Below are 25,258 nucleotides of genomic sequence, written 5' to 3'. Positions count from 1 at the left end.
GATCTTAAATCGAGGACGTTACCTGCCATCTCTTCAAACGGCAGCAGCAGTTCCTTGCAGAACAAAGACGCAGTGTCTGCGCTTCCAAAGCTTAGAGGTGAAGTCGCAGATACAAGAAACCTTAGCGCAAAAACACAGGTTTTTCTCTGCTCCTCAAAACCGGCGGCTCCTTTTCGCTCCCGGTTCCCCGGATGGTGTTTGTCCTCGCCCCCTTGGGGGTCCGGGGCGGCTCTGACCAGACTCTTCTCTCCCCCCTCACAGCGCCGCGGTGATGAGCTCTTCCGAACTAAGTTGTAGTTGCTACTATTTGCTACTAAATCAAATTCCACATTAAAAAAAAAAAAGAGAGAGAGAGAGGCTGAAAACCACCGACAAAGGAAGAGGGGGGTGTTTCGAGTTCTTTCAAACACTCACACAGACCCTCATTCCCCCTTTAGAAGTCAGAGGATGGGAGGGAGGGCAAGGGCTGTAATTCATCTTGATTTGAATCATTGTCCTGCAGTTTGCAAACCATAATCCTGTATAATTTCAGGAACAAGCAGGTTTAGAATTAATGGGTCAATATTATTTAAAACAAAACACGGAGAGCATGACCTTTGTCTCAACTACATATTGCTCGACAAGACTCAGGAAACTCCGCTCTAACCTCTCAACCCCTGGGCTCTTTGAGAAACGAAGGGGCTGTAGTTATTAGAACCTGTCTTTGTTTCTTTTAATGTCTCCAAAGGATTTGGAAATAGTAATGCAATATAACATGAAGAATCTCTCTACTTAAGCCTGAAAGATAAACGTGGAGGCCTAAATATTTTGAACTGGAGGTGTTTCCTTAGAAACGTATAGACATATTCCTCTTGAGGAACGTGTATAAACTGTACAGGTATACACACACATATACTTCCCCAGAACAATTTCCTGGAGGCTCAGGTTCCCCACCCCTCTCCCCCAGGAGTCAATGAGAAATTCCAAGCTGGTGTACTGTCGACATTTCTTTCTCCTCTCTTATATTATTTTTTTTTTCCTAGCAATAATGGAATCCTTGGGGTTTAAGCCAAATACAAATCTGGGAGAGACAAGATCAGACTTTGCAGCTCTTTTTTTTTTTTTCTCCTTTTCTGGGAGTGCTTTTTTGTTGTTGTTTCTGATGGATGATTATAATTTATTTCTACCAAATTTAAATAAGTACTCCTGCCTTGTGTCTTTGACTAAGCAGGCAGAGGGAACTGGTTTAGTAGGTAGTGACTGAGAAACCCTGGCCAGGCGACAGAGGAGGGCAGAAAGAATCCAGACCAATTTGTATGCAGTATATTTTACTCCCATGAAATAAAACACTTTTTTTTTCATATTTGCTGAAAAGTAAAACAATAATATTGTACGAAATGTTATACACAGGGTAGGTTGTACATAGCAGTTTCCGAAACATCATTGCATCCACCAGAGAAACTATTCTAAAACTGATATTCACACATTTTTTAATAATAATAATATGTTAGAAACATACAGTGTGGTATTTAATATATACATTCCTTTGCTCGAAAGCGAAAAATCCTAATCGCTTCTGTATAACATGCTTTATTTTAAAGCCTAACCTTTAAAAACACTGTTGTGATATTACTAACAACTGCTTTTTATAAAATTAATTTGACATTTCGATATATATACATCCTTTCAGTCATTTTAATGTTAACAATGCTAAACTTAAAAAATAACAAGCTTATAGTAATGTTAAAATGTCACATCCAGTCAAACATCGGAGAGCGTGTCCTTGCAACTTTTGGAAATAACTTGTAGCGGACGATGTCAGACACTGAGGCGATTCCTTTGACATCAAGGGAGCTGCCTCTCTCTAATGCAGTGGTTTCCTTTTCTCTGTCTTCTCTCTCTCTGTCCCTTTCTTTAGTGCCCACGACCTCCTAGCGCAATCCCCAGTCTTTCCAGGGCAGGGGTGCCCCCCAACCGGCGCGGTGCGAGGATCCCGGCGCCGCGGGCGCGGCTCACACCGGCCGGTCCACGGCGTACTGGCAGGCGCTCAGGTTGGACGCCGGGTTCTGCACGCTGGCGTAGCCGAAGCTGGAGTGCTGCTTCGCTTTCAGTCTCAGGCTGGCCAGGCTCGAGTTACACGTGTCCCGGTAAACGTACGGAGGCGTCGGCGGCGCGTAGGGGCAGGCGGGCGTCGGCACGGCGGAATTCAGCGACGGGCTGCTCAGGTTGTTCAAGTTGTTGAGGCTGTTGAGGCTGGAGCCCGGGACGCCGGTCACCGCCGAGGGCACCATGCTGGACGACATGCTCATGGAGGAGATGGAGTTGGGCGGGGAGAACATGCTCTGCGACGACAGGGGGTTGACGTTCATCGAGTTGAAGAAAGGGAAGCTCTTGGTGGACAGGGAGGCCGACGTGAGGCCCTTGGCGGCCCAGTTGTTGTACGAGTAGCCCGGGTACATGTCGTCGTAGGGCTGCATGAGCCCGTTGAACTGCGGGCCGAAGCCGTTCTTGCACAGCTCGGCTTGCTGGTTGCGCTCCCGCTTTCTCCATTTGGCCCGGCGGTTCTTGAACCAAACCTGGGGTGGGGGGTGGGGGGTGGGAGCAAATAAGACGCCACAGATCGGATAAGTCAACCCTAGATCCCGGAGAGCACCAGAGGGCCGCCTCTTCTCCGACACAAACCCTAGTCCACACCGTTCTCCGCACCCCCGCACGGCCCCGCGCCCCGCGGGCCGGAGCCCAGACCAAATGGGGAAGGAAGCAGCCCTGGCGGCTCGGGCCTGCGAGGCAGGACTCTGAGCTTCGCCACAAACCCCAGCCGAATGCTCGGTGGCCTGTGGCAGCTTCTTCTCTAACCCAGGCCCTGCTCAGGATCCAAAAGCACTCACTGCAAAAATAAACGCGGGTCAGCAGGCTTTCCCGCCCCCCATCTTGCCCTGGCCACCTTGCAAACTTGCTTCCATTCCAAAGCCACACACTCCATGAAGAGCAGCACCAGGGACTGAGAGGGCACCAGAGCCCGCTCTCCCACACAGCTCCTCCCTTCCCTCTGGGGTCTCCCCTGCCGCCTTCCACTCAAGGGGAACCTGCACCTTCCCCTCTACCAGCGCCGGGCCGCACCCCCCTCCCTCGCCTAGCAAAATAACCAAGTGAAAAAGCCAAAGGCTCCTCCCCGACAGCTCCGTAAACTCAACGAACTGAGCGCGTCAACTCCCGACCCCAGAATGGGTCGCTCTGCAGCCCCCACTCGCTTTGCTCTGTTGCTTACGCCTCCAGTCCCAGGCCAGGCCTGCGCCCCCATGCTCTCCCCCTGGGCCCAGACGGGTCTGGGCTTTGCAGGAGGCCCCCCCCAGCCCAGCCAACCCCCACCCGCGTCCGCTGGCCCCGCCACAACCCCGCTCTCAATCCACATCGGGGCCCGCCAGTTGCCCCAGACGGCGGCTTTTGTGTATTGGAGAGAGGCCTGGTCGGAGATTTCGGAGCTGACACCAGTGATGTTTCACATTACACATCTCAGCCAGGCCCAGCCGGCTAATCCGCTTTTTCCCCCCTTTTCCCCCTTTCATTCTGGATTCCCTTTGTATCCCCCTTCCTCTTTTGCACCCGGCTGCTATAAAAAGCACGCCTCACTCCCACTTGGCTGGACCAGCCTCGGGCTTGGATAGAGGGAGCGGGAGGGAGCGAGAGCCCGGCGTGGCGGCAGCAGGGCACTTGGGAGGGACCGCGGAGAAGCCAGGGGGCTGGGGGAGGGCTTTCCGGAAGGATTCCACAGTATCCACAGATTGTGTTTTTATTTTAACTACTTGCCGTGTCTACCCGACGCCATCTAAACTTTGCCCGGGCAGGAAGAGTACGTGAGAGGCCCGTTCCCCTGGTGCTCAGGAGAGCTAATGAAAGACTGACCTTTCGCAAAACCAGGCAGGCCTGCGGAGCGCTGGCTCCATGCAGTTAAACTAAAACCATTTCCAACTTCATTCCGGCTCTTTTACCACCAGCCTCGCCTCCTGCCTTACACAATGCCACCCAGACAGTGTCTTCTTCATTCCCTCGGCTCTGGGAGTGATTTTGGCCTTAAATCTTTTCATCATTATTGTTATATGCTTTCTCTGTTCTAGCTGGGGGCTCTGTTTTTCTATCCAGGGCTTTTTTTTTTTTTTTTTTTTTTTTTTTTTTCAGTAAAGCCTCTGGACCCTTTGTGTATTTTCTGTTTCCAGAATCCTAACAATTTTGGAGTTTTGCACCGACGAGCATAAACCAGGATGCTGCTACTGGGTAACTGATTTAAAGTTCATTTTTGCCAATCCATAAAGCACAGATTTGCTACAAAGGTAAGCCCTTTCTTTGATAAAACTATTATAACTGGGAGGAAGGGTGCAACCATCTCCTGAGAAAAGATAAATAAACCAAACTGAAAAGTCTTTTTCTTTTTCTTTCTAAGAGGACTAGCAGGATAGTAGCTTGGGTATTAAAATGGCTTCCGGAGATCACACAACCCGGGAGTAGGGTGTGAGAGAGACCTGAATGGCCCCAAACCCGCAAAGACCTAGAGAAAGGGCTGGGCCAGGCCCGGCGCGAAAGTTTCCCTTGCGTGTTTCTGGCCGGTTTTCCTTGTTAAAGGCGCACAGGTTGGAGCCTGTTTTCAGCTCCTGGCCTGGGAGGGATTTTATTAGCGCTCGCCTGGAGGACTGCAAGCCAGGAACACAATACCCTGTGCAAGGGAATGAATGCCATGTGGCCCAGTTTGGTAGGGCGCTGGGTGGCGTAGCAGTGAGCCGGTGCCATTCCGGGCCCCAACAGGGGGCCGCGGCAGCCTCGGATGGGGGAGCTGTAACCTCGCGACTGGGCCAGCGAGAGGCCTTTTGCTTTTGCAAAGGCACCCCACCCGCAGCCTCCGGGGCGGCGCCGCCTCCCGTCCTCCCTCCCCGGTCTACACGGCCTGCACCTCCACTGCGCTCTCCCGCCCAGCCCTCCCAGGCTCCGCGCGGGCTCCTACCCGGACTCGAGCTTCCGTCAGGTTGGTCCACACGGCGATTTCTTCGCGCGTGGACATGTCCGGGTAGCGGTTTCTCTGGAAAGTGGCCTCCAGTTCCTGCAGCTGCTGGCTGGTGAAGTGGGTCCGCTGCCGCCGCTGCCGCTTCTTCTTGGACGGGTCCTCGGCGCCCACGTCCTCATTCTTTCCCTGCTGGCTCTTGTCCTTCTCTGAAAGCGAAACACACAAAGGCTCCCATCAGCGTGCCCACCGGCAGCCTGAGAACTGCCACTGGAGCGGGAGGCGCTGGCCGGGAAGAGCTGGGAGGCAGCGGGGAGGGGTGTGGGACCGACCGCTCGCGTGGCGCGGAGCACCGCGTCTGGGGGGGGGGGGGGTGCAGGCGCGAGTGTGGGTGTGCGCGCCCCATCTCCTCCCCTCCCCCCACCCCCGGCGGCGCCGTACGTTTTATTTACATGTTTATCTGCCTGCGACCGCGACACATTCACTTTTATTGCCTGTACTTTCGAGCACATTTATACGCCTCTGCGCAGACACACCGAAATCTCCCGGGACACGCGCCCGCGCGCGTTGTACAGACACCCCGGCCTTCGAAGCGGTTTCGGAAGGCTAGAGAAGTGGACTTTGGGATTCGGTCTGGCACGCGAGTTAAAAAAAAAAAAAAAAAAAAAAAGACCTCTTCTTCTGAGACATAGTTTCAGAGATACATTGCTAACAAGTGGAGCTTCTTGGGAGCTGAAAGCCGAGAGGAGAACATGGCCCGGGTGGGAGGTGGGGAGCGGCCTCTGGACCGCCTCGGATGTAGATGCTGGCATTTTTGTGACCCAAGAAACAGAAGGGAGGCCAGGGTAGGACTAGGGAGGGCGGCAAAAAGACCCGCGCCGTCCGCGCCGCCCCAGCCCGGCGGTGGAGGGAGAGCGAAAGGGACGGGAAGTTCTGCGCGCAGCAAGCTGCACGACCACTCCCACCACCTTTCCCCCCACCCCGTGCGGGGGCCGGCTTGCTCGCGGGCCAGAGAGGTCGAGCGACGCGGGGCGGCCGGGCGGGGGTACCGCGGGGCCGCGCGGCTCCTTACCTGCGGCCTCGGGGCTGGAGGTGTCAGAGATGGTGTGCACCTCCAACCTGTGCTTGGTAGAGTCCAGGGCGCGGGTCTGGCCGGGAGCTAGGACCGAAGCCATCGCCTGTAGCTGGGGATGGTGACAGGCGGAGGACGCGGGGGCAGCCGACCGCTTGGTCCCTGCTGCTCGGGGCTCCAAGTGCAGCGGGCCTTTCATGCAGTTCATGGGCGGAGGAGCGCGCCTCCCGCCCTACCAGTCCCGGGCCGCGCTGCGCTCTGGGCGCGGACCTTCCCCGCGGTGTCTGCCGCGGGCCGGGCCGGTGAACACCACCTCCGCGGAGCACTCCAGCCTCGCCGCCCGGTCTCCTTCCGAAGGCTTAAGCGAAGGGTTCCAGCGGCCGAATGTCAGCGGGCAAACGGAGCCATGCGAACGAGGTCGGGAGGGTACAGCTCCGGGCGTCTTTGGGGAGCAGGCGTGCAAGTTCCAAAGCGAAACGAGAGTGGGCAAAGACCCCTTTCTTCGCCCCCTCCCTCTCCCGAGTACAGCTCCAATGAGGGAAGCTAACGCGGAGCGCGCTCTGCCCGCCCCCCGCGCGCAGCCCTGACAGCGAAGTGTCAAGAGTGACAGGGACAGGTAGCTGACATCGGATCCCGGCGGCGGCGGCGGCGGCGCGAGCCTCCGGTCGCACCCTCCGCGTCGGGCACACGCACGGCCCCACGGATCGTCGAGCTGGAGCCGGGCCTCGCCGCAGCTCAGCTCCCGGCACCTGGGCCAGCCAAGGACCAGCACTGCGGCTCCCCGCTTCCCTGTTGGCCTAACATCTTAAAACCAGAGGCGGGCTTCCTGGTGCCGAGACGTCATCTGGCCACGGCCCTCCCCAGCCCTCCCGCCTCCGCCTCCTCCCAGACCCTTCTTGTGGCCGGAGTGACGTGGCTCTGACCCAATCAGGAGGCCCCGAGCTGCGGCGGAGGGACGGAGCTGCTTGCACCTATCAGCTCCGTGGGCTGGGCCAATACCTCACTGCGCCCGCAGAGTCTACACCCGCTGGCTCCAGCCCGACTAAACGCGATCGGCTTTTTGTTCGGGCGGAGAGGTGGAAGGATGAGGTGGGAGTAAAAAGCTCGGGGAGAAAGGAGCTGGAAGGTACACGGATCAACAAGGCACCCCCCCCTCCCTTTCTTTTGTGTCTCACTGTATCCATTTTCCCTCCCGAGGTGTTTTTCTCCTGCATGGAAAGAAGACATGCTACTTAAAACCAGAAATATTTAAAAACACCAACAGATCACCTCTCCGATCTTAGATTTCCCAAGCAGCCTGTCAGGTGAATGCTGCGCTAATCTGAAGCTTTATTTTAATTGCAAAAAAAGACATATCCCTTAGAAGGCAGGCTAATAAATTAGAAATCGAGAAGCAAATGGACCCGTCAAAAGAAAATTACCTTGACTTTCAACGAACAACTGTTTGGTGGTTCACTCTGGATTTATACAAGAATAAAAAGTCGCCTCAGATCACGTTCTCTGTAATGCTTATTAGTCCCCAGACAGAAAACACACAATAGAATAGAAACCCTAACCCAGCATTTTCAAAATGCTGAAAGCTTATCCTTTCTACTTAACGTTGATTAAGACACATATCCCAGATCTTTCAAATTCCTCGTACACTGTATTAAGCTCGTCCTAACCAGAGAGAGAGAGCCGAGCTTTAAATTCGACTCTCGTGTTTACTTTATTATCAATCAGATTGAAATCCATAAAGCTTGTAGAATCAACAGCCTTGAGCTAATTATATATAAACTATGCTTTAATGAGTTTCCATACAATTAAGAATGTTGCCAAATAACCAATTTCAAGGATAATTTTTGTCTTCTTTCCCCCCCCCCCCCTAGGAAGCTCAAGGCTGTCTTGAATTGTTAAAGTCCAAGCAGGCAGAGGCAGTAGGGTATGAGCAAAGGACACAAGCGTAGGAGAACACTGGGCCAGGAAAGGCAAAACCTTGTTCATTTATATAAACAAAGGAAATAGAACACCTTTGGGGACATCCAACCCTTTGTAGCACTATTTCCACATAAATTTAATTTCCACAGGAGTTAAAGAAAGAAATCCAAACACATTATTTAAAATAATTTTTGAGAGTCCCTTTGTCCTCTGGCTTGGGTCAGCTGGAGAGCACAAACTAATCTTCCCTGGGCTCTGGATTGGCGATTGCTTTATTGTGGAGTTAGTGTTATCATCCCCGACTGTGTATTTGTTTGACGTTACAGTCAATGATTTGCAACATCAGTATGGGGTATCTTCAGAAAATTCCCTCCTTGTCCTTGTTCACAAGATTGGGAAACCTATTCAGTCTGGGGCAGAGCAGATGAAACGGACTACAAACATGTTTGTAACCTATGCGTCTCTCCTTTGCCCTGCTCCCACCCCAAATCCTATCTGCAACTCCTCCCCCAGTTTAAACCTGCTTGAGAGCAGTCAGAGGAACCATATGAGAATTGTTCTTCAGTCTCTCTCCACACAAGTGTCATCCTACTTTAAGAAGAATTCAGCTACAAGGGGGGAACTTTCTTCATAGTAAGCTTTAAATCAGCATTTCTAATTTTAACCTTTTGTCCCAGTTCACCCCCATTCCAAGCATACACACACCTACTCAGGGCAGAATACATCCCCCTCTGACAGGTCTGCATTGGCTGAGGCTCATACTTCCAGCTATATTAGGTCCTGCAATCTTATCGCTAAATTATACATATTACACCGGCAGCCTGTTGGTAAAGAAGGTTAAATTAATTTACATTCTGTTCATTATCTGGTGCTTAAATGACGCATTTTATCCCGGAGATTTGGAGGAGAATCTCCTCAGACCCCACAGCGTTTCACTGAAGACAATGCTCTTACATTTGTAGTGGGTTTTAATCTGATAAGACTTTAATTTGCTTAAGTCTTTTAAATAAGGGTTTTCGATGTTTCTAGCCATTTTCTTATTGAATTTCCTCTAATTCCCCCAAGATCATAAAGTATATGTGAAAAGTAAATATTTCCTCCCATTGCACTGCCAGCCGATGACCTGTAACTAAGTCAATATGAATGCAGCTCTTTTCTGCCCACTGTGTTTACTAATCATATTCCAGTTTCTTCTTTTAAACCTTAGCAGAGCTGCGATCCCCACACCACCGTGCCCCTAAGGCCTCATTTCATGAAGGAACTCCATTACATCAAAGAAGGAAAGATTCTCCATCACAGTGAGCACTCAATTTTTGGTGCGAGCTCAGGGTGTTTTTCAAAACTCCTTGCTTGGGAGAGCTGAGAAGCTGCACAGAGCCATACAGATTTCTAAACACATCTCTCATTAAACCCGCAGAATTCTGATTTAAGCTCAGGTGGCTCTGCTTGGCTAATAGAACTTTCATCTGGACAAATACACACCAGGAAGGACCTAAACCAGCCTCCAAAGTGGGTGAAAAACCCAAGGGCAAGTGACAGCACCTTATAGTGCCCAAGGGTGGGAGATGGTGGAAGTGCTGGTGACCTTCAGGCAGCCTAAAAGCCTAAAGGGACAAGGAATCTTAAATTGTGTCAATCCATTGCAAAGCCAAGTGGGACATAAAGACAGTTATCTGGAGCACTCTGGCTAGAGAAAAAACACAGCCATACACATATATACCTATAAGTCTATTATACATATATATATTATACACCCCTAACCCCAGCTCTTGAAACAACTGAGCCAGTGGGGTGTTTCTTCACATTTTTTTTCAGCCAGAATTTCAACTCTCTCCTAATCAATTAATCACCTCAGAAACTCTTGAGTCTGAGTGACCCGCTTCCCAAGCCTGAGATTTCACTCCATGGGCGGTAGGAGTATAACAACATGGAAAGTCTAGATGGGGAAAAACAAGTGTGCAGCGAGGAACCGGGAAACACTTCTCAGTAAAAATGGTGGTGGTTGTGGGTAATTTTGGAGATTTAATTTACCAAAACCATGTGGGTGGGTACACAGGTACAGGCAGTACCGATAGTGAAGAAGTTGAAAGCGAAGAAATCTAATGTATTTCGGTTCAGCACTAAGCCCCCACAACCCCTTCTTTGGCTGGTTCTAGAAATTACTATTTCAGCTTTCCGCACAGAAATTAGAAAAACTCAGCGTGGTCCGTTCAGGGAAGCCCGAGGTGCACCACAGCTTCCCAGGACCAGGACAGGAAGCTCGGTGCGCGTTTAAGTTTTTGTGTCCCAAGACATCAGGTATCATCTCAATTGGCGTTTTCTTGCTCATTCTTTCGAATGATGACCCTTGAGGAGGGAAATGCGTGACACCTGGTCAGGAGAGTTTTGAGCTGGTATTTGCCACTGATTACCAGCCTTAAAGTCTTATTTAATTTCACACTCTTTAGTGTTAGTTGCGCAAAACCCCTCTGGCCATCGCTGTGAGACTGGCTGGGTTGTGCCATCAACTTCTTAGTTGCAGCGGTCCAGGTAGGGATTGGGACACAAACAAGGGGCCAACGACATTTGGAAAAAATGTGTCCTCCGAACTCACCTGGAAAAATGACTCAATTACATACCCCCCTGCGCTGTCCGGCCTTAGAGAGGCGGGAGCCTTGCAGTCAAGGCCAGCTCAAGGACGAGGCCCGCCAGGGATTCTGCTCAGAGACACGTGAGGGGCGTGGGTGCGCCAGCAGTGGCGTAAGGCGCAGAGGTCAGAAGGAGACCTTGCACCCTGACCAAGAAGTGGCCCTCCCTCCTCTCCTTCCTCTGCCTGGCTTTCCTCTGCACAAAAAACCAAGCTGGAAAGGGCTCCCTTTCTACCCGCATCCCCCAGCCATAGCCCAGAAATTAAAGGCTTTACTGTAGCTAATCCCCCCCATTGCCTAAATGGAATAAAAAAAAACTGTTAGTTTATTTTGTAAAAAAGGGGGATGCATTTTTTTGAGTCAGAAGTCTGTAGATGTACTAAACGACACCCACCCTCTCTAGGTCCGTGCAATGGGTCCCCCTATTCCTGTCCCCACACAATCTACCACTGGAGGTTTGGCACGACTGGATGAGAAAGTTCAGGTGTCAGGTGTAGGGCCCCTACACTGGCCAGTGAAGAGAAGATTGAGGGATTAGGGGAGGCATCGGAGCAGGGGGCTAGTGAAATCACTAAACCCATGTGCTGTAATGCCTTTTCACGTTAGCATGCTAGCCCTACAGGTTTATTAGGCCCTCATTTAATCTCTCAATGCGACTAGTCACGGAAACGTAAAATAAAGAGAATGTATAAATGTTAGGGTAAGGGAGAGAGAGAAGCGGGAATAAGATAAACATCAATATTTGGGTCCAGAGAGAGAAGTGACAAGGGACTAACTAAAGTCACTTTAAAAAAAACACAACAAAAATTGGATTTAAATGCTCCTTTCTTTTTCTATTTTCTCCCTTTCCAGCTCATGTTCGTCTCTTTTCTATTCCTCTTGCTCTCCCTTCTTCCTGTCTTCCCTCTCCCAGACATGCTAGTAGCTAACATTCAGCATTAGTTGTCATGGTGACCATAAATCACATAAATCCAAAAATACCCACCTATAATCTGAGATGAAGCTTTTATTTCCCTAGCGAAATAATATTTTAAAAGCTGTCAGCTGACAAAAAAGGAACCCAGCTCATTGTAGTAACCCAAGTAATATATTACTTCTAAAGATTTAAATTAAAATGTCAGCCTATTAAAAACATGCTGGGAGAATCTTGGGCACTCTTCAGGTCAGATCCTCACAATGAAGTCGACTCCATCACTCCTGATCACTCTTTAGCACAGACACACAACTTTGCCTGCTCTCTCTCCTTCTGTCCATGTATTCCCTCCTGTCCCAACCACCGCGGCCCTCACCAACTCTGGGCCTTTGGTTGTAAAAGGAAGGAGACTCCACCTGGATCAGAAGGGAGCCGGCTCCTCTGCCTGAACCTTTTGAAGACTTTGTGTGTTGGTCCTCTGATATCAATCATTTCCCCAAATGGAAGATAAGGGCTTTTTTTTGGGGGGGGGGGTGCGGTTGAGAGCCATAATGAGGGCGACTTCTTAGAAAAGCTGAGAAGAAAGAAACGAAGAGAGAAGGACGGGCGAGGGGAGGACGGAGCTGGGAGGCCAGGTTCTGTGGTGAAGCCTAACCGGGGAAAGGTAGGTAAATTCTGCCCTCCAGGAGGACACTCCCCCAGGTGAAGCCCTGGTGGTAGCGGTGGTAGCGGCGACGGTGGTGGCGGTGGCGGTGGTGGTGGGGCAGTGGCGGGGGAGGGGGCGGCCGCTGTTGGGCCTTTTGTCTTCTACGTGGGGCTTGTTGTCTTTTGCCTATCTTTGGATTACAGGGTATTCGCCTAGATGAAGAGCCATTAATTACCCATTCAGTCAATATTAGGAAGACCACAAAGCTTTTTACATAGGATTAAGAAGACATCAGATTGCTCCTTTAGTATATTCCTGCTCACGAATAAGCTTTCGTTATACATTTCCTTTTTCCCCGGAGCCTCGCTAACCACCGCTGCATACATTAGCAGCGGGCGGTGCGGAGAGACAGCCGCGCCAGCCGGGCCAAACTTGGAGCGCACACCCCGTCGGAGCGAGGAACGCAACCTGGGTCCCCCACCGCGGGCCGCGATCCGCAGGGGCTGGCCACCTGGGGACAACTGTTCAAATTCCCCTTCGTGGGGAACACACACACACACACACACACACACACACACACACACACACACACACACGCTGCTTTGGCGGGGAGTCCAAAGGAAAATGGGCATCTCCTCTCCCTGCCCAGCTCCCCCCCCCCCACCTCTCTTTGCTTCTTGCTCAGAAGTTAATGCGCCCTGGCAGGCCCCTGTTCTTGTCCCCGCGCCGCACTGGGGAGCCCTCTACCCCTCTAAACACCCCCCTTTCCCCGTCAATGCCGAGGCCCCGAGCGTGGCACCACCCCGCGCCCCGTTCCGCGTTTCGCAGCGGAGGGCCCGGGCTGCTGCCGCTGGGGCCCTTGTTAGCCTTAAAGTCGCTTCGTGACGGCGGCGGGAACCAGGGTTGTTTGCTCTCAGCGGGTACCTTGGAACCCACGTTAGTATGTGCTGGGCAAACATTTGCTGATCCAGTGATTGGGGGTGTGTGTGTGTGTGTGTGTCGGGGGGTCTATGGCCGCGGAGGCGGCGGGGTTATCCCGGGTCTTCCCAAGAAGTCGGGGTCGGGACGGAGCTGCGGGCCCCCGTGAGAGGGTGTGTGTCGCGGCTGGGACTCCGCACCGGGCCCGGGACCCCTCCCAAGGAAGGAAGTTTTCCAACACCAGAGACTTTCAAACCAGCCGCTGTGGCAAAGCTATGTAACAATTCACGGGCGCCGCTGGGGGAGGCCGGACCAAGGCCCCCCACCCCGGGTCGGGTGGCTCAGCCAGGGGCCAAGACCAAGCGGAGACAGTTTGGACGGATTCAGCGCCGAATCCAGAGCCACCGCCCCGAAACTTCAGGGTGACTGACAGGGGAAGCGCACTCAGCCCAGTCCCTTCCCGAAGGTCACGACCACTTTTTGAATTCCGCAAGGGGGTTCCTTTCAGGACACCCCAAACCAGGAAAAACGAAGGACCTCGGTTCTAGGGGTACGTTCTCTGGGGCCTCTACCTCTTACTTGGGGGGGGGGGGGCGGTATTGCTTAACCCGCCACCTCTTCCTGGCTCCACTTTCCATGCCTAAGCCATTCCTCTCTCCCCCTCTCTCAAAGCCCTGGCCTGAGAGGCCTGGCTGACCTCACCTCCATCTCTTTTTGGGGTTTGAGCCAGGCTGTGGGTCAGCTTGTTGGATTTCAAGGGGACCGGGCCTTGCAGAAGCCCTCCCTGCCTCCTCAGAGAGTGTTTCAGTCTTCAGTGAGGACATGCTGGGTGAGGAGAGGGCATGCCAATAATAGAATATACCGGCTCTTTTGGAAAACTGCACGTCATTGTAAACATTTTTCCTTTTTAAAAGCAAATAAAAACTATTAAAAAAAACAAAGGAGAAAAATCTCTTTCTTTCAAAAGCAGGCTATGGCTAGGGGTTTGCTTATTACATAAGTTAAATGTGCTTATATTCAGTAAAGGGGACGCTGGCAACCTTCCTTCGAGGCTACTAGAGTTTTTGGTTTACCAGATTCCTAAAAGCCAACAAAGCTAAGACGTTCAGCATTTCTTACTATCACATGCCTCTTCCTCATGAACATGTGAGGGTAGCAATTTTCTCTTTTGGTCTGAAAAGTAGAAAAGAGACTCCTGGCCTTGGAGGGAAAGAGCCCTTCACCTGCATTAAAATAACCTGGGCTTGAAAGTAATGGTTATTTCCAGCTCTTTGTTTATTTGCGAATTATCAAAAGCGAACCTCCAGGGTTGTCTGCCGAGGCCTGGGACAGGACTCCCCAGCTAACCCGCTTCTTCCCCACCTACGAAACCCCCACCCCACCCGAGGCTTCTCCCCCGAGGGGCCCTCCTCCCTAGCTCACTGGGAGGCCACCTGTACTCAGAAACCATTCCTGGGGTCCAAGAGCCTTGTGTGGGGGCGGGGGTAGGAGGAAGGCACGTCGCCTCTCCGCAGCTCCCAGCGGAGCGAGAAGCGCCAGCCTCGCGGGGCGGCAGTCCGCGCCGGGCGAAGTCAGAGTGGGGAGCGCCCCTCGTCTGGCTGGAGCCAGGGCTGAGCCCGCACCCAGTGTTTTCCCCGGGAGTCGTAGCTGCTCTTGATTTTTAACCATATCCCAAACATACTTCGGTCTAATAATTTATTTTTACGACCGATTATCAAACAGAAGAAGAATTTAACACAATCTTAATGACAGAAATCACCCGACGTTATCTCTCTGCATGGCCCCATTTAACCCCACGGGGTTAATCCCGGACAAGTGAGCATTTAACTGGCCCAGCGGGAGGACTCGCGACGTCGTGCGGCGTCCAGGCCGGTCTGCTCCGGACCACTGTAGACGTTTTATTTCAACAAATGATTTTTTTTTTTTTTCTCTCTCAGATTCACTGGGAAGCCCGAATGCAGGGCCTTTGTTTTCTTCTTAGGAATATGGTTTGTTTACCTGGCCAGGGTCCCAATTCGCTCCCCGCCTCTGGCACCCATTACATTTGTATCCTCACTCTTTAATCCGGAAAGAGGGGGTTAGAGGCTGAGGGGTTAGAGGGGGTGGCGGGAGTCGCTCTATCTCCTCACGCTATCAAAGGTCAACAACCTCCTAAGGCTAGGCACTTATTTATTAAGGAGCCTGGAAAACCCAGAGAATAGAGGAACAGTCGGTTTGAGTTTTTCCTGTATTCCAAAAAAAAAAAAAAAAAAGCTTGTCCTATCACACACACACACACACACACACACACACACACACACACACACACGACCAAAGGACACAATGTATCAAAGGCCTGCGCAACGGGTTGGAGACGTTTGGAGTTTTGCATAAGCCTGCAGGCTTTGAGCAGCAACCTCCCTTGACTCGTCCAGAATGAAACTAGCCAATCGAGCAACGACACCACCAAAACTCGAGGCCCTGCAGCCGGCACCACACGTAGGTTCGCGTCGACAGGGGCACGCACTCCATTCCACCCTGGGCTGGCGCGCGTACTCGCCGCCGTCCGGCTAAGCGGGGGGCTGTCCGCTCCTCCACCTCCGCGGCCAGGCAAACCTCCGCCAGCACCGGCCTCCCGCGCTCGCCCTCAGCGGGAAACTCCGCACCCACCAGCCTGGGCGGGGCGCGGCAGAGAGCCGCCGGGACGGGGTGGGCCCCTCGCGGCGCTGCCCGCAGTGGGTCGTGGCGAGCGACAGAGGTCGCTGTTGGACCACTTTTCCCCTCCCGTTGGAGGCGCCGAGGTAGGTTGGGGTGTGCGTAGATGAGGCCACAGGGAAGCGGAGGGAAAGCGAGAGGGAGAGTTGCTGGGTCTCAGGAGTGCAGTACGATTTGGAGAAAGGAATGAACGTCCCTGGGACGGCTGCTTCCCGTCCCACCCAGAGGCCAAGTGTCTAAGTGCGAGGAGCAGGAGCGCTGGTCTGGAGGGCTCGCCTGCTGACGTCTCACCCGAGGCCCAGAGGCCCGGAGGCGGGTGCCCAGCTCGCAGCCTGCGCTTCGCTCCCGGCCTTACCAGTGGCGCCAGGATGCTGCCGCGGGAAGAGCTTGCTGTTGGCCACCTCTTTCCGATTCTCGGGAGAGTCCGTGAACTCGACCTTTTTGATCTCGGAGTCTTTGGAGAAGAGGCATTCCACGGCCGCCGGCTGCACGCCTGGGCCGTGCGCGCCCGCCCCACGTGCGCGGAAAGAGACGCCCCGGGCCGCCGCGGAAAGGAGCGGGGGTTAGGGGCGTGGGGGAAGCGGGACCGAGGAGAAAGAGGGGACAAAGATCAAAGACCCAGTTAGAAAGAAGAGCGGAGGGCACTCCCGTCTCGGGGACCCTCTGGGCCACGCGGCGCAGGGGGCGTCCTCTCTCTGCGCCTCCCGGGTTGCCAGCAGCTCCCGTTGCGGGGGAGGGGGGGAATGGGCCTGGCGCTTAGGAACGCAGCAAGCGGCTCCCCCTGTTTGGGGTTCTGATTTCCTTCCTTCCTTCCTTCCCTGGCCGGCCCCTCTGGGAAGCGCCCCACGCCGCGGCCTCACCGTCGGGGGACAGGGCAGGAGAAGCGAGTCTTACCTAATTGCACACACGCCGACACTAGTTTGCGGCAGTTGGTCTCCATTCCCGGTTATCTGCAAAACAGAAGAGGAGGGCTGCGTGGAGCGGCGGTCCGCGGGAGCGCAGGGCTCTAAGGAGGCTCCCTGGGGGGGAAGGGGGGGCGACTTCCACACCCACAAGTAGGCGCCTACTCTGTGCTAGGTTCTCCGACCTCCCAGCCGCTGGCTGCCCAGATCCAGCCCAGCCCAGCCCGGGGGAATGAGGGGGAGATTTCCCTCCACAGCCCAAGCGAACGGGCCCACGGGCTCTTGGCCTATAAAGCGACCGCGATCTGGGGTCCTAGGCTGCGGAACCGCTCTCGAGGGGTCTGTCAGGGGTTAAGAGCCCTTCTGGACACCATGGTAACCTTGGCAGAGGCAAACTTTGGGGGGCGGGCGGAGAGGCCTTTTATCCTGGGGAGTTGTATGCGAAGGCCACCGTTCAGCCCAGCACTGCTCTCTTAGTGGGAAGTCAGCAAACATTTGGAGAATGTCAGAGTCCACTTGCTCCTGTCCTGGACAGCAGCGGCCCTCCACGTTCTGCAGCTCCCAGGCGAACAGGCCTCCAAGGCTCTCGGCCTCGGGGTCTCCCGGAACAAGGCTTCTTGGAGCCTCTCATCCATCAGGAGCTAGTTTTCCATATTTAGCCACACTTCTCCCTGGAGATACTCACCCGGCCATTTATTTACCCTAAAGTATGATTTAAGATCACAGAGGAGAGAAGCGGTGTGGCCAGAGTGAGACGGAGGAGAGCGGGGCCAACGTCCCCAGAGGGTTTCCTGCCCACCAAGGATGGAGAAAGAGCTCCGGGACCGGCTTCCCCGCTTCTCCTTCTCCCCCTTCTCCTCCTGGGCAAACCACCGCGCAGCGAGCCCAACGTTTAGCGCGCTCCCCCTTCTCGGCCACAGGCAAACCGGGAGAAGGGGGTGGCGAGGGGCTCCGTGGGGTTGAGGAGAAGAGAAGCGGCTGCTTTAACCACAGGAGAAGTGAAAAAAAGGCCCGGGGCCCCGCAGGACCGTGGGATCTCTGCGCCTGCCTCCCTCCCCGCTCACCCGGGTACGCCGGCGGCGGGAGGGCCCGCTGCCCTGGAGTAAGGCTGAGGGCGGGCGAGGGCGTTGCCCCGCTAGCGGAGGGGCAGGTCGCGGCGGGTCTGCCTCCGGCCTGAGTCGCATGTCTCTGCTCCTTGGCCTCTCCTGGAAGGAGCGGGGAGGGACGCAAGGGCCTCTGGCCAAAGTCGCTGCCTAGAGGAGGGACAGCGGCGTGGGGATCCAAGGGTCGAGACCGCCCAATGGTTTTCCCACCCGCCAGGGAGATCAGGGGCTCCGCGGCTCTTTGCGGGCCCCGGGTCCCAGAAGTAGCAATTTGGCGGTTCCAGATTTAGTGATTCTGCAGTAAAATCACAGGATTAGTCCCTGATTGAGATGTCTGTTCGTGAGATATTACAAAATTCATTATCACAGCTTTCTACTAACTCGATATGAAGTAACACAGATGGGATTTTATTAGTCCAGACTTCAAATGTTTACTTATGATAATTTCAGGGGAAATTTGCATGTCATCATCATTTCGATAATCTTTTTTTTTTTTTTTTCCCCTTAACGTCTGAACTGGCTGCATTATTAGCCGGTGGCCCGGAGCATTGCAGATGGTAACTGCAAGTAGTTTTTATTTTCTAAAAGAATGAAATATACAAAAGAGAAAGATCGGTCCACGCCATATCAAGTCAGTCAATTATTACACACAATAACCCCCACTCCTAAGCTTCGGTTCTGTAGACCAAACAAAGTAATACAAAACAAATTTTCAAGAACTCTCCTCTAAAGATTGAAAAGAAGGTCAAGGCATGTTCCTTAGCTCACTCCGGGTGTCCTTGTGACTTGGGGATTTACTTGGTGGTCAAAATGAGCCCGGAAACCTGCATTTATTTATTTGTATTTTATTTTTTTGCTTCATAGAATGACCAGGCCCACTAGATGAATTAAGTCCAAATAACTAGGGAAGATAATTAAAATTAAAAAAAATAATTTTCCAATTCCTGCCTGCTGATCCTTAAATGTGCCCCTGTCAAGACAAGTCTTACAAGACAAATTTGGCTGTGAGATTTAGGGTCTAGCGTCCATGGCTAATCTCACAAATTAAGATGTGCAACTTTTACTGATAGAAAGTTTTTACCCCAAAAGTTCATGTCCTGGTTGGAGAGTATATGCCAGGGAATCTTGCTCTGTCCAACTTGAGTTTTCTATTGTGAGCATGCTAAAAGCACTAGACAGCTAATACAGCACACTGAATCACAGAGGCCAAGACAGGCAGGCGAACACGAAGAAATAAAACAATTTGCTTAAAATGAATGCCTAATGATTGCCATAAGAAAAATTGCTGGAAAAAGATAGTACTCATAATTCCAAATCCTTTCACATTTCCTCCCCTTTCCTTTCATTTTGATACCCTATAATAAAATCTTCAATGGAAAATTTAAAAATAAACAGCACAAGAACATATGTTTTAAATGAACTAAATTGGGGAGATTAGCCAGTAAATTAATTTGCAGTAGGTAATTATTTAAGGACATTAAAATACTGCACAACACAGCTCTGTAGTTTACCAGTTTAAGCCTTCTTTTAAACCAATTAATATTGATGCTTTAGGAACACGTGAGGAACAATGCACCTGAATAATTTAAGTATAGTTTTGCTGAGATAAAGTAAAACATTCCATAAATGAAGTAGCTACTTAATTTTTTAGGAAAAGTTTGATTATTGAATTATTGCGTGTTTATTTTATATTACATTAATAAAAATCTTCAAACTATTTTGCTTAATGGCTTTGTTTCCTTGGAATAATTGGTATTAGAGTTTTAGATGAATTTTCTCCAAAATGATATTAAAACCGTCTTTAATTCTTATTAGTGGCCTATAAAGAATTCAAGGGCATCTCTCCAAATTAGGTCAATTTTTCATTAAAATGTTTTTGAATGTATGGATTCCTATTATTTTAATTTATTATAGCAAAATATTTTTCCATTCAGTTTACTTTAGTAAGACATAATACTTGCACAAAAAAGAGTAAAAATCAGACTACCCTATGATGGGTTGGTTTCTAAATTGCTTAGGAAAAGTAAAGCCATTAAATTGGAATAAAAGAGGAACGTATTTCTCAGATTTAGAATCATTTCTTTTCTTACTTGACATTTGGAAGAGTCCTTTTCCGCGCACCCATTTAAAATGTATCTCCTGAAGTGTAAGGCTGGAGTTGACCGGTGATCAATTTAAAGGATTTATAATCCGAAGTAATTGTGTGAGTTTGGCATCCAGTCCTGGCTCCCAGGTAATTCGTTTGGGCCTGAGAGGTCACTAACTGCCAGTTAAGATGGAATCTTTTTTTCCAATTGGTAACAATGGGAAGGGGGCTAATCTTCCAGTAGCTAAAACTTTGTACCCGGCCCTTTATCCTGAGAATGCTAATCCCCAGCCCCAGGATTTGTCCCTGCCGCGCTGGCACCCAGATTTAAGGGAAGATACCTCTTTTTAAATGCCAGCCCTGGTCTCGCTTCCCACTCGACCTCAGCGCCCCATAGATGGTTCGTGTATGTGACCGGGGACGCAAGGAACAGGGCTTTGCGAGTCCTGTCTGCCCACTGCGTTACCTCGGGGGTGGGGTGGGGGGAAGGCATCCCCAAGAGCTACAAATCACCTCCAGTGAAGATTCTCCAAAGTGGAACAAATTTGTAAACTCGCATTATCTCACATCCTCGCGGGGCAGACGGCCTCCACTTACCCGCTCCCGGGAGGAAGCTGCTGTCTCCGTGTCCCGCCGCTTCCCGGGGAGATTTCCAGCGAGCCGGGCGCGGGCTGCACCGCAAGCGCCCGAGAGCCGGGCCGGGGTGGGGGGACGGCGGGGCTCCCGAGGGCGCCCAGCTCCCAGGGAGTCCGCGGGGGCGCGGGGGCCTCCGGAATCTAGCCGGCGCTGGCAGTTTCTTTTCGCTCCGCTCCAGCTTTCTCGCTCGGTCTCCCACTCTCTCTCTCCTCCCTCGCTCTCATCCCTCTCTGTTCCCTCCGCTCCGACTCCGGGTGGGGAGTGACGTGACGTCAGCAGAGATTCCACCAAACTCCGCTGCACAGTGGCGAGCGGGCGGCGGCCGAGCCGGGCTGCGCGGGCGAGCGGGAGCCAGCTCGGCGCTGGGGCCGGCGCGGGGGGAGCAGGCAGGGGCTCCGGGAGGCGAGGCGGGGGAGGGAGGTAGAGGCCCGCCGGCCGACGAGTCGGGAGCCGAAGAAAGAGCTCGGGAGACGGAGGAAGGAGAGGGAGCCGGGCGGGGCGCTCGGACAGGAGCAGCGGAGCAGCAGGCGCCCGCGCTCCCAGGAGTGGAGAGGAGGACGCGCAGGGAGGATGGGAGGGAGGAGGAGGAAAGGGAATCCGCGCCAAACCGGGAGCTCGAAGGAATCAGAGAGGGAGGGCCAGGGCGTCGGGGAGACAGAAAGGTACTCCTGGGGAGCCCGGCGGGACGGATAGGGAGGCCTGGACCGGGAGAGTGCCCCCAAGACGTGGAACAAAGGACAGTGTGTAAGGGACTGTGTGGGGCGAGGCCTGTGGGGTGTGAATCCGAGTGTGCGGGTGTGTGACCTTCTCGCAGGCCTGCAGGGCTGAGGGAAGAGGTCACGGAGACTAGGTAGGGGTTGATGAGGTGGGGGCGTGTGTGTGTGTGTGTGTTTGGGGGGGGGGAGTGAGGGAAGGGCAGGAGGCTGGAGGTAAGGTAGGCAGAGTGGGACTGAGAGAGGATGACCCAGGAGAAATCTGGAAAAGTGGGGTGAGTGGGGGCAGTCAGGAGCGAGCGAGCGAGACCCAGCACCCAGGGCCTGGACTCAGGCTCCCAAGGTCAACGCGAGGGGAACAGGTACGCGGCACCCAGTGTCCGCGCACAATCGCACGCGAAGAGATGGCGCTGGACAAGGCTCAGGCCCTCATCGAGTCTAGAATTTCCTCTGCTGTACCTACACTCAACGAGTTCACGCCGGGTCACGGCCATCTCATTTTTTAAAATGACGAGGTTAAGGTTCTTGTTGAGCGTGGTATTAAATTGCACGGGACGTTGGTGGGGGTGGAAAGGGAAGCTCCCCTCAGATCCACGTTTTTCTCCTAAAAGTCGGAGAACAAGTGAAGTTAGAGAGGTCATTTTCACCCGGAAAAGTGTGCCCTCTGGCTAAACCCCGATTTTTCGATTTCTTGACTGGAGCGAGGTAGGGAGCAGGATACTGGTGCTCAGCCTTGCCCTTGGATGGAAGGGCTATAAATATGAGTCGCCTGGAAGCCCAGGTGGGAAGGCTTCTGCCAGGCACCTTGGACGGAGTTCTTCCAGTCTCAAGGGCATCCTGTTAATGCATGTGTTTGCAAAGTGTTGGAAAACAGCCATCGCCCTCGGTTGGGTTTTCCCCCCAATATTAGTTCCTGCCTAGGAGCAAAAACGCAGCCAGGTCCGCCATTAAAGAGCCCTCCCCGTTGTCCACCCCCCACCCCCATAGAGAATAAAGTTCTCTCTAAAAGTTGTATTGCTCTTCCTAAATCAACGTACCAATTCTCGAAATTTTAGGAAAAGAAAATGACTTGTGAAATATGTACATTAAAAAGGCCTGTCATTAAAATAATCCCAAGTCACCACATAGGTTTGGGGCTTTTCCTGCATTTTGGGGGCTGTCTGGAACATGTTATGTGTTTTGTTGAATTGCTCCGTGTTTTGAATTCATTTGAGTTAGCAGTAAAAACAGGCAAACAAACTTGCTCAATTTGTTTTGAATGCTAAATCCCTTCACTTTGAAATAGCTAACAGTCGACAGATGGACTCATTTTATGGAAAGGGTTAGCTTCTTGAGCCACGAAGAAAACTGAAGAGAGAGATCTACATTTTAAAGCCGTTACTGAACGTCACATAACATCCGTGAAAACTCAAACCTTCTCCCTCTACCAGGTGGACATTCAAGACAGTTTTACTTAAGGGAAGAGACACGAGCGGGAAATGCCCACGTGCTGTTTTTTATTTTCATTTCCCCCCTGTCTCCGGGTTTCTGGAATCTTGCTGAGGCAAGAAAATAAAATTTAATCAACAAGTCTTACAACTGAAATCTGAAGTTACAACGTACCGGCAGATGTTCTCCAAGCGAGACATGTTCATCTCTGCTTATCAAAGATTTCTCCTACCCCCACCCCCAAATGATGTCCTCCCCCCCCCGCCGCCTTTTTCTTTTCATTTCGTAGAGATTAAGAGACGCTCAAGCAGAAGGGCCTCGTCTTCATCTGGTGGCAGGGATGGGAAATCTCAAGGAAAAAGTGGTAAAAGAGTGAGAAAATCAGAGACAGGACGATTCAGAGACGCGGAGAGACCAGGGAGAGAGAACCAGGCTGCAGCTGGGGAGACGCGCAGATCTGCGCGTGCAGCCCCCTCCCCTCTGGATTCCGAGGTTTGCTAACCGGGAACTGGGACGAAGGGGCTTGGGGAAGCTCCCGACCCCTCGCCCCCCTTCGGTCTGGAGTCTCGCCTGCCAGGGGCTGGTGAACCCTCGTCCGGCGGCGGGGCCGTCGCAGACACCGCTCTGAGGGTTTGGGTCCTCGCCTCGCCCAGCGCCAGTGCAGCTGAAGTGAGCAGCTGGTGGGAAATGCAAATGGCTCCTGGAGAAATAGAAGATACAGGGTGATTCTCATTCCCTCCTCGAGTGTGTGGAAGGAGCTGGACATACGTTTCACGCTCCTAATCCTTCTTTTACATTTTTAGTCATACTCCTATTAAACAACTAATTAATGCCCAGAACCACGGGGGAATACATTAGGCATGCAGCGAGCGGGGAGGCAGGGTGCTGGGGGGCTACAAGCCACCGAGCTGATGTAAGATGTGGATTTCAGGTTTTCCCTGTCAGAGCAGAAATGGAAGAGTGGGCCCTGGCGACGGGCCGTGGCAATTGTACTTAGGTTCCGATTACTCCAAATTAGAAAGGGGCGGGGGGAGCGTCCCAGCAGGGCCAGCACTCTGCCCTGCAGTTGTAAACAAGGTTGCAGCATCAAAGGTGCCACCAGCTCCTTAAGGGCCAAGTCGCCCGGGCGGGGAGACGCTGACCTCGCGCATCTGTGAATTTCAAGGATGTTACAGTTTGACACAAACAACGCGGGTCGGTTCTCCTGGTATTCCTTGATGAGACTCAGGGCTCTAGAATAGCTCTAAAAATTTTTTTTCCCCTCTGGTGTGCACATCATTTTTTTACTTTTCCTAAAAAAATTTTGAAACAAGTCTGAAGATAATACCCTTCCCCTGGACTATTCTCCCTAGCTCTTCGTTCTGTCTTTTCCACCACGGGGTTGACTGTGCGGGGGGGGGGGGGGGGGGACACCGGGAAATAAACACCCCCTCCCCTCCAATCAGCCCAGGAAGGGCGCTCCTGGGCTGCCCAGGGTCAGAGAATGTTTAGTGAGATTCTGAACTGTATCCCTTCCTTTCGTATTTGGAAGCAAGTGACAGAACTGTTAGAACAAGAATCACATGGTGAGGCTCCGGGAGGACGTAACATTTTTCTGGTCAAAGAGGGGCCAGACCGGGGACAAAGGTGGGGTGACCTCGGCCAGCCCCCGCGCACCCCAAGAGTCAGGACTTGGGAAAGGTACAGTATTATTTTTACGGCCCGCGGGACGGGCTTCGCGCTACCATTTACTTTCTCACTCTGGATTATGATCTCAGCCCTGGCAGGCAATTTCCCAGCTCCTTATCTGACAACAGGCCGGTATGTAAATACCAATGGCTGGAGATGTTTAACTGCCTCAAACATTATCGATTTGTTGGCGGTTCTAAATTTCCTCGCCCAGTCTAGGTCTTGTTTCCGAATTATCTCTTCAGGCGGTTTGATCCGAATTTCCGATGCTACAATACAATAATTGTTGTTTTTTTTTTTTAAAGGCATTTAAGATGAACCAGTTGATTTGCATATAAATTAAAACGACTATGCGTTGCCTATTGCGGTACCGCATAATCATTTTGAAATTAGTACTTAACCGCTAGAGCCAGAAGAATAGATAAATGTCTGTATTGACTTACTAATGAATTGCCTAATTAAAACGTCCCGGGGACGTGGGGCTCCGGAAAGATTGTTAAATCAAGACATTTTAGGGAGGGATGAGTCGAGGGTGGGTAACGGACCGCTATTCGGTGATTCCGAGCTTCAGTTTGGGAACCCTGGTCCTCCTCTGTGGTGACTGATTCCGTGCTTGTTTGTAAATAAACGAAGTGCCAGGAGCGCTGCGTCGGCCGCGGTCGCTGCGGCCCCTCGCTCGGACCGAGCCTTTCCAGGTCTAACCCCCCCGAAGGGCTAAATCCTGGGGCGGCGGGGCCGGCCGGGCGGCGTGTGGCCGGGCGGTCGGGCCGGCCTTCCCCTCGCCCTGCCTCGCGGGCCGTCTGGGCGAGCGGCGGCCGCGAGCTCCGCGGGATCCGAGCGCTGGAACTGGAGCCGACAGTGATAGATATGCTAACTGAGCACTTACCTGCGTCCTGAGAATAGGAATGGAAAGGTAGCTCTTCTGAAGAGGGGCGGCGCAGAGGCACGCCCGGAGTTCAGAAAAGG

General features: G+C 52.5%; 1 protein-coding gene across 2 annotated transcripts; it reads right to left on the bottom strand.

Annotated features, from left to right (window-relative positions):
- Nucleotides 1–1,296: 1,296 nt before the first annotated feature.
- On the bottom strand, nucleotides 1,297–20,603 carry PITX2 (paired like homeodomain 2). 2 transcript variants are annotated; one of them, XM_008150284.3, is made up of 5 exons: nucleotides 20,445–20,603; nucleotides 16,651–16,706; nucleotides 16,112–16,249; nucleotides 4,973–5,178; nucleotides 1,297–2,555 (listed from the first exon to the last, which is right to left on the bottom strand). In XM_008150284.3, the coding sequence occupies exons 2-5, from the start codon at nucleotides 16,694–16,696 to the stop codon at nucleotides 1,992–1,994; spliced, it is 954 nt and encodes a 317-aa protein (XP_008148506.1). In that variant the 5' UTR covers nucleotides 16,697–16,706; nucleotides 20,445–20,603; the 3' UTR covers nucleotides 1,297–1,991. The 2 variants fall into 2 exon arrangements, with proteins under 2 accessions (XP_008148506.1, XP_008148505.1); XM_008150283.3 differs by lacking the exons at nucleotides 16,112–16,249; nucleotides 16,651–16,706; nucleotides 20,445–20,603 and adding an exon at nucleotides 6,042–6,498.
- Between the last annotated feature and the right edge of the window lie 4,655 nt (nucleotides 20,604–25,258).

Source organism: Eptesicus fuscus, chromosome 2 (genome assembly GCF_027574615.1).
Source record: "Eptesicus fuscus isolate TK198812 chromosome 2, DD_ASM_mEF_20220401, whole genome shotgun sequence".
Taxonomy (NCBI): Eukaryota; Metazoa; Chordata; class Mammalia; order Chiroptera; family Vespertilionidae; genus Eptesicus; species Eptesicus fuscus.
This window is presented reverse-complemented; position numbering and strand designations above follow the sequence as displayed.

Excerpts from the sequence above, each read along its gene's own strand:
- PITX2 (XM_008150283.3), bottom strand. The coding sequence starts at position 6,249 with ATGAACTGCATGAAAGGCCCGCTGCACTTGGAGCCCCGAGCAGCAGGG. Across the intron at positions 5,179-6,041 it reads CTCCAGCCCCGAGGCCGCAG|AGAAGGACAAGAGCCAGCAG; the intron begins GTAAGGAGCCGC and ends TTTCGCTTTCAG. Across the intron at positions 2,556-4,972 it reads TGACGGAAGCTCGAGTCCGG|GTTTGGTTCAAGAACCGCCG; the intron begins GTAGGAGCCCGC and ends CCCCCACCCCAG.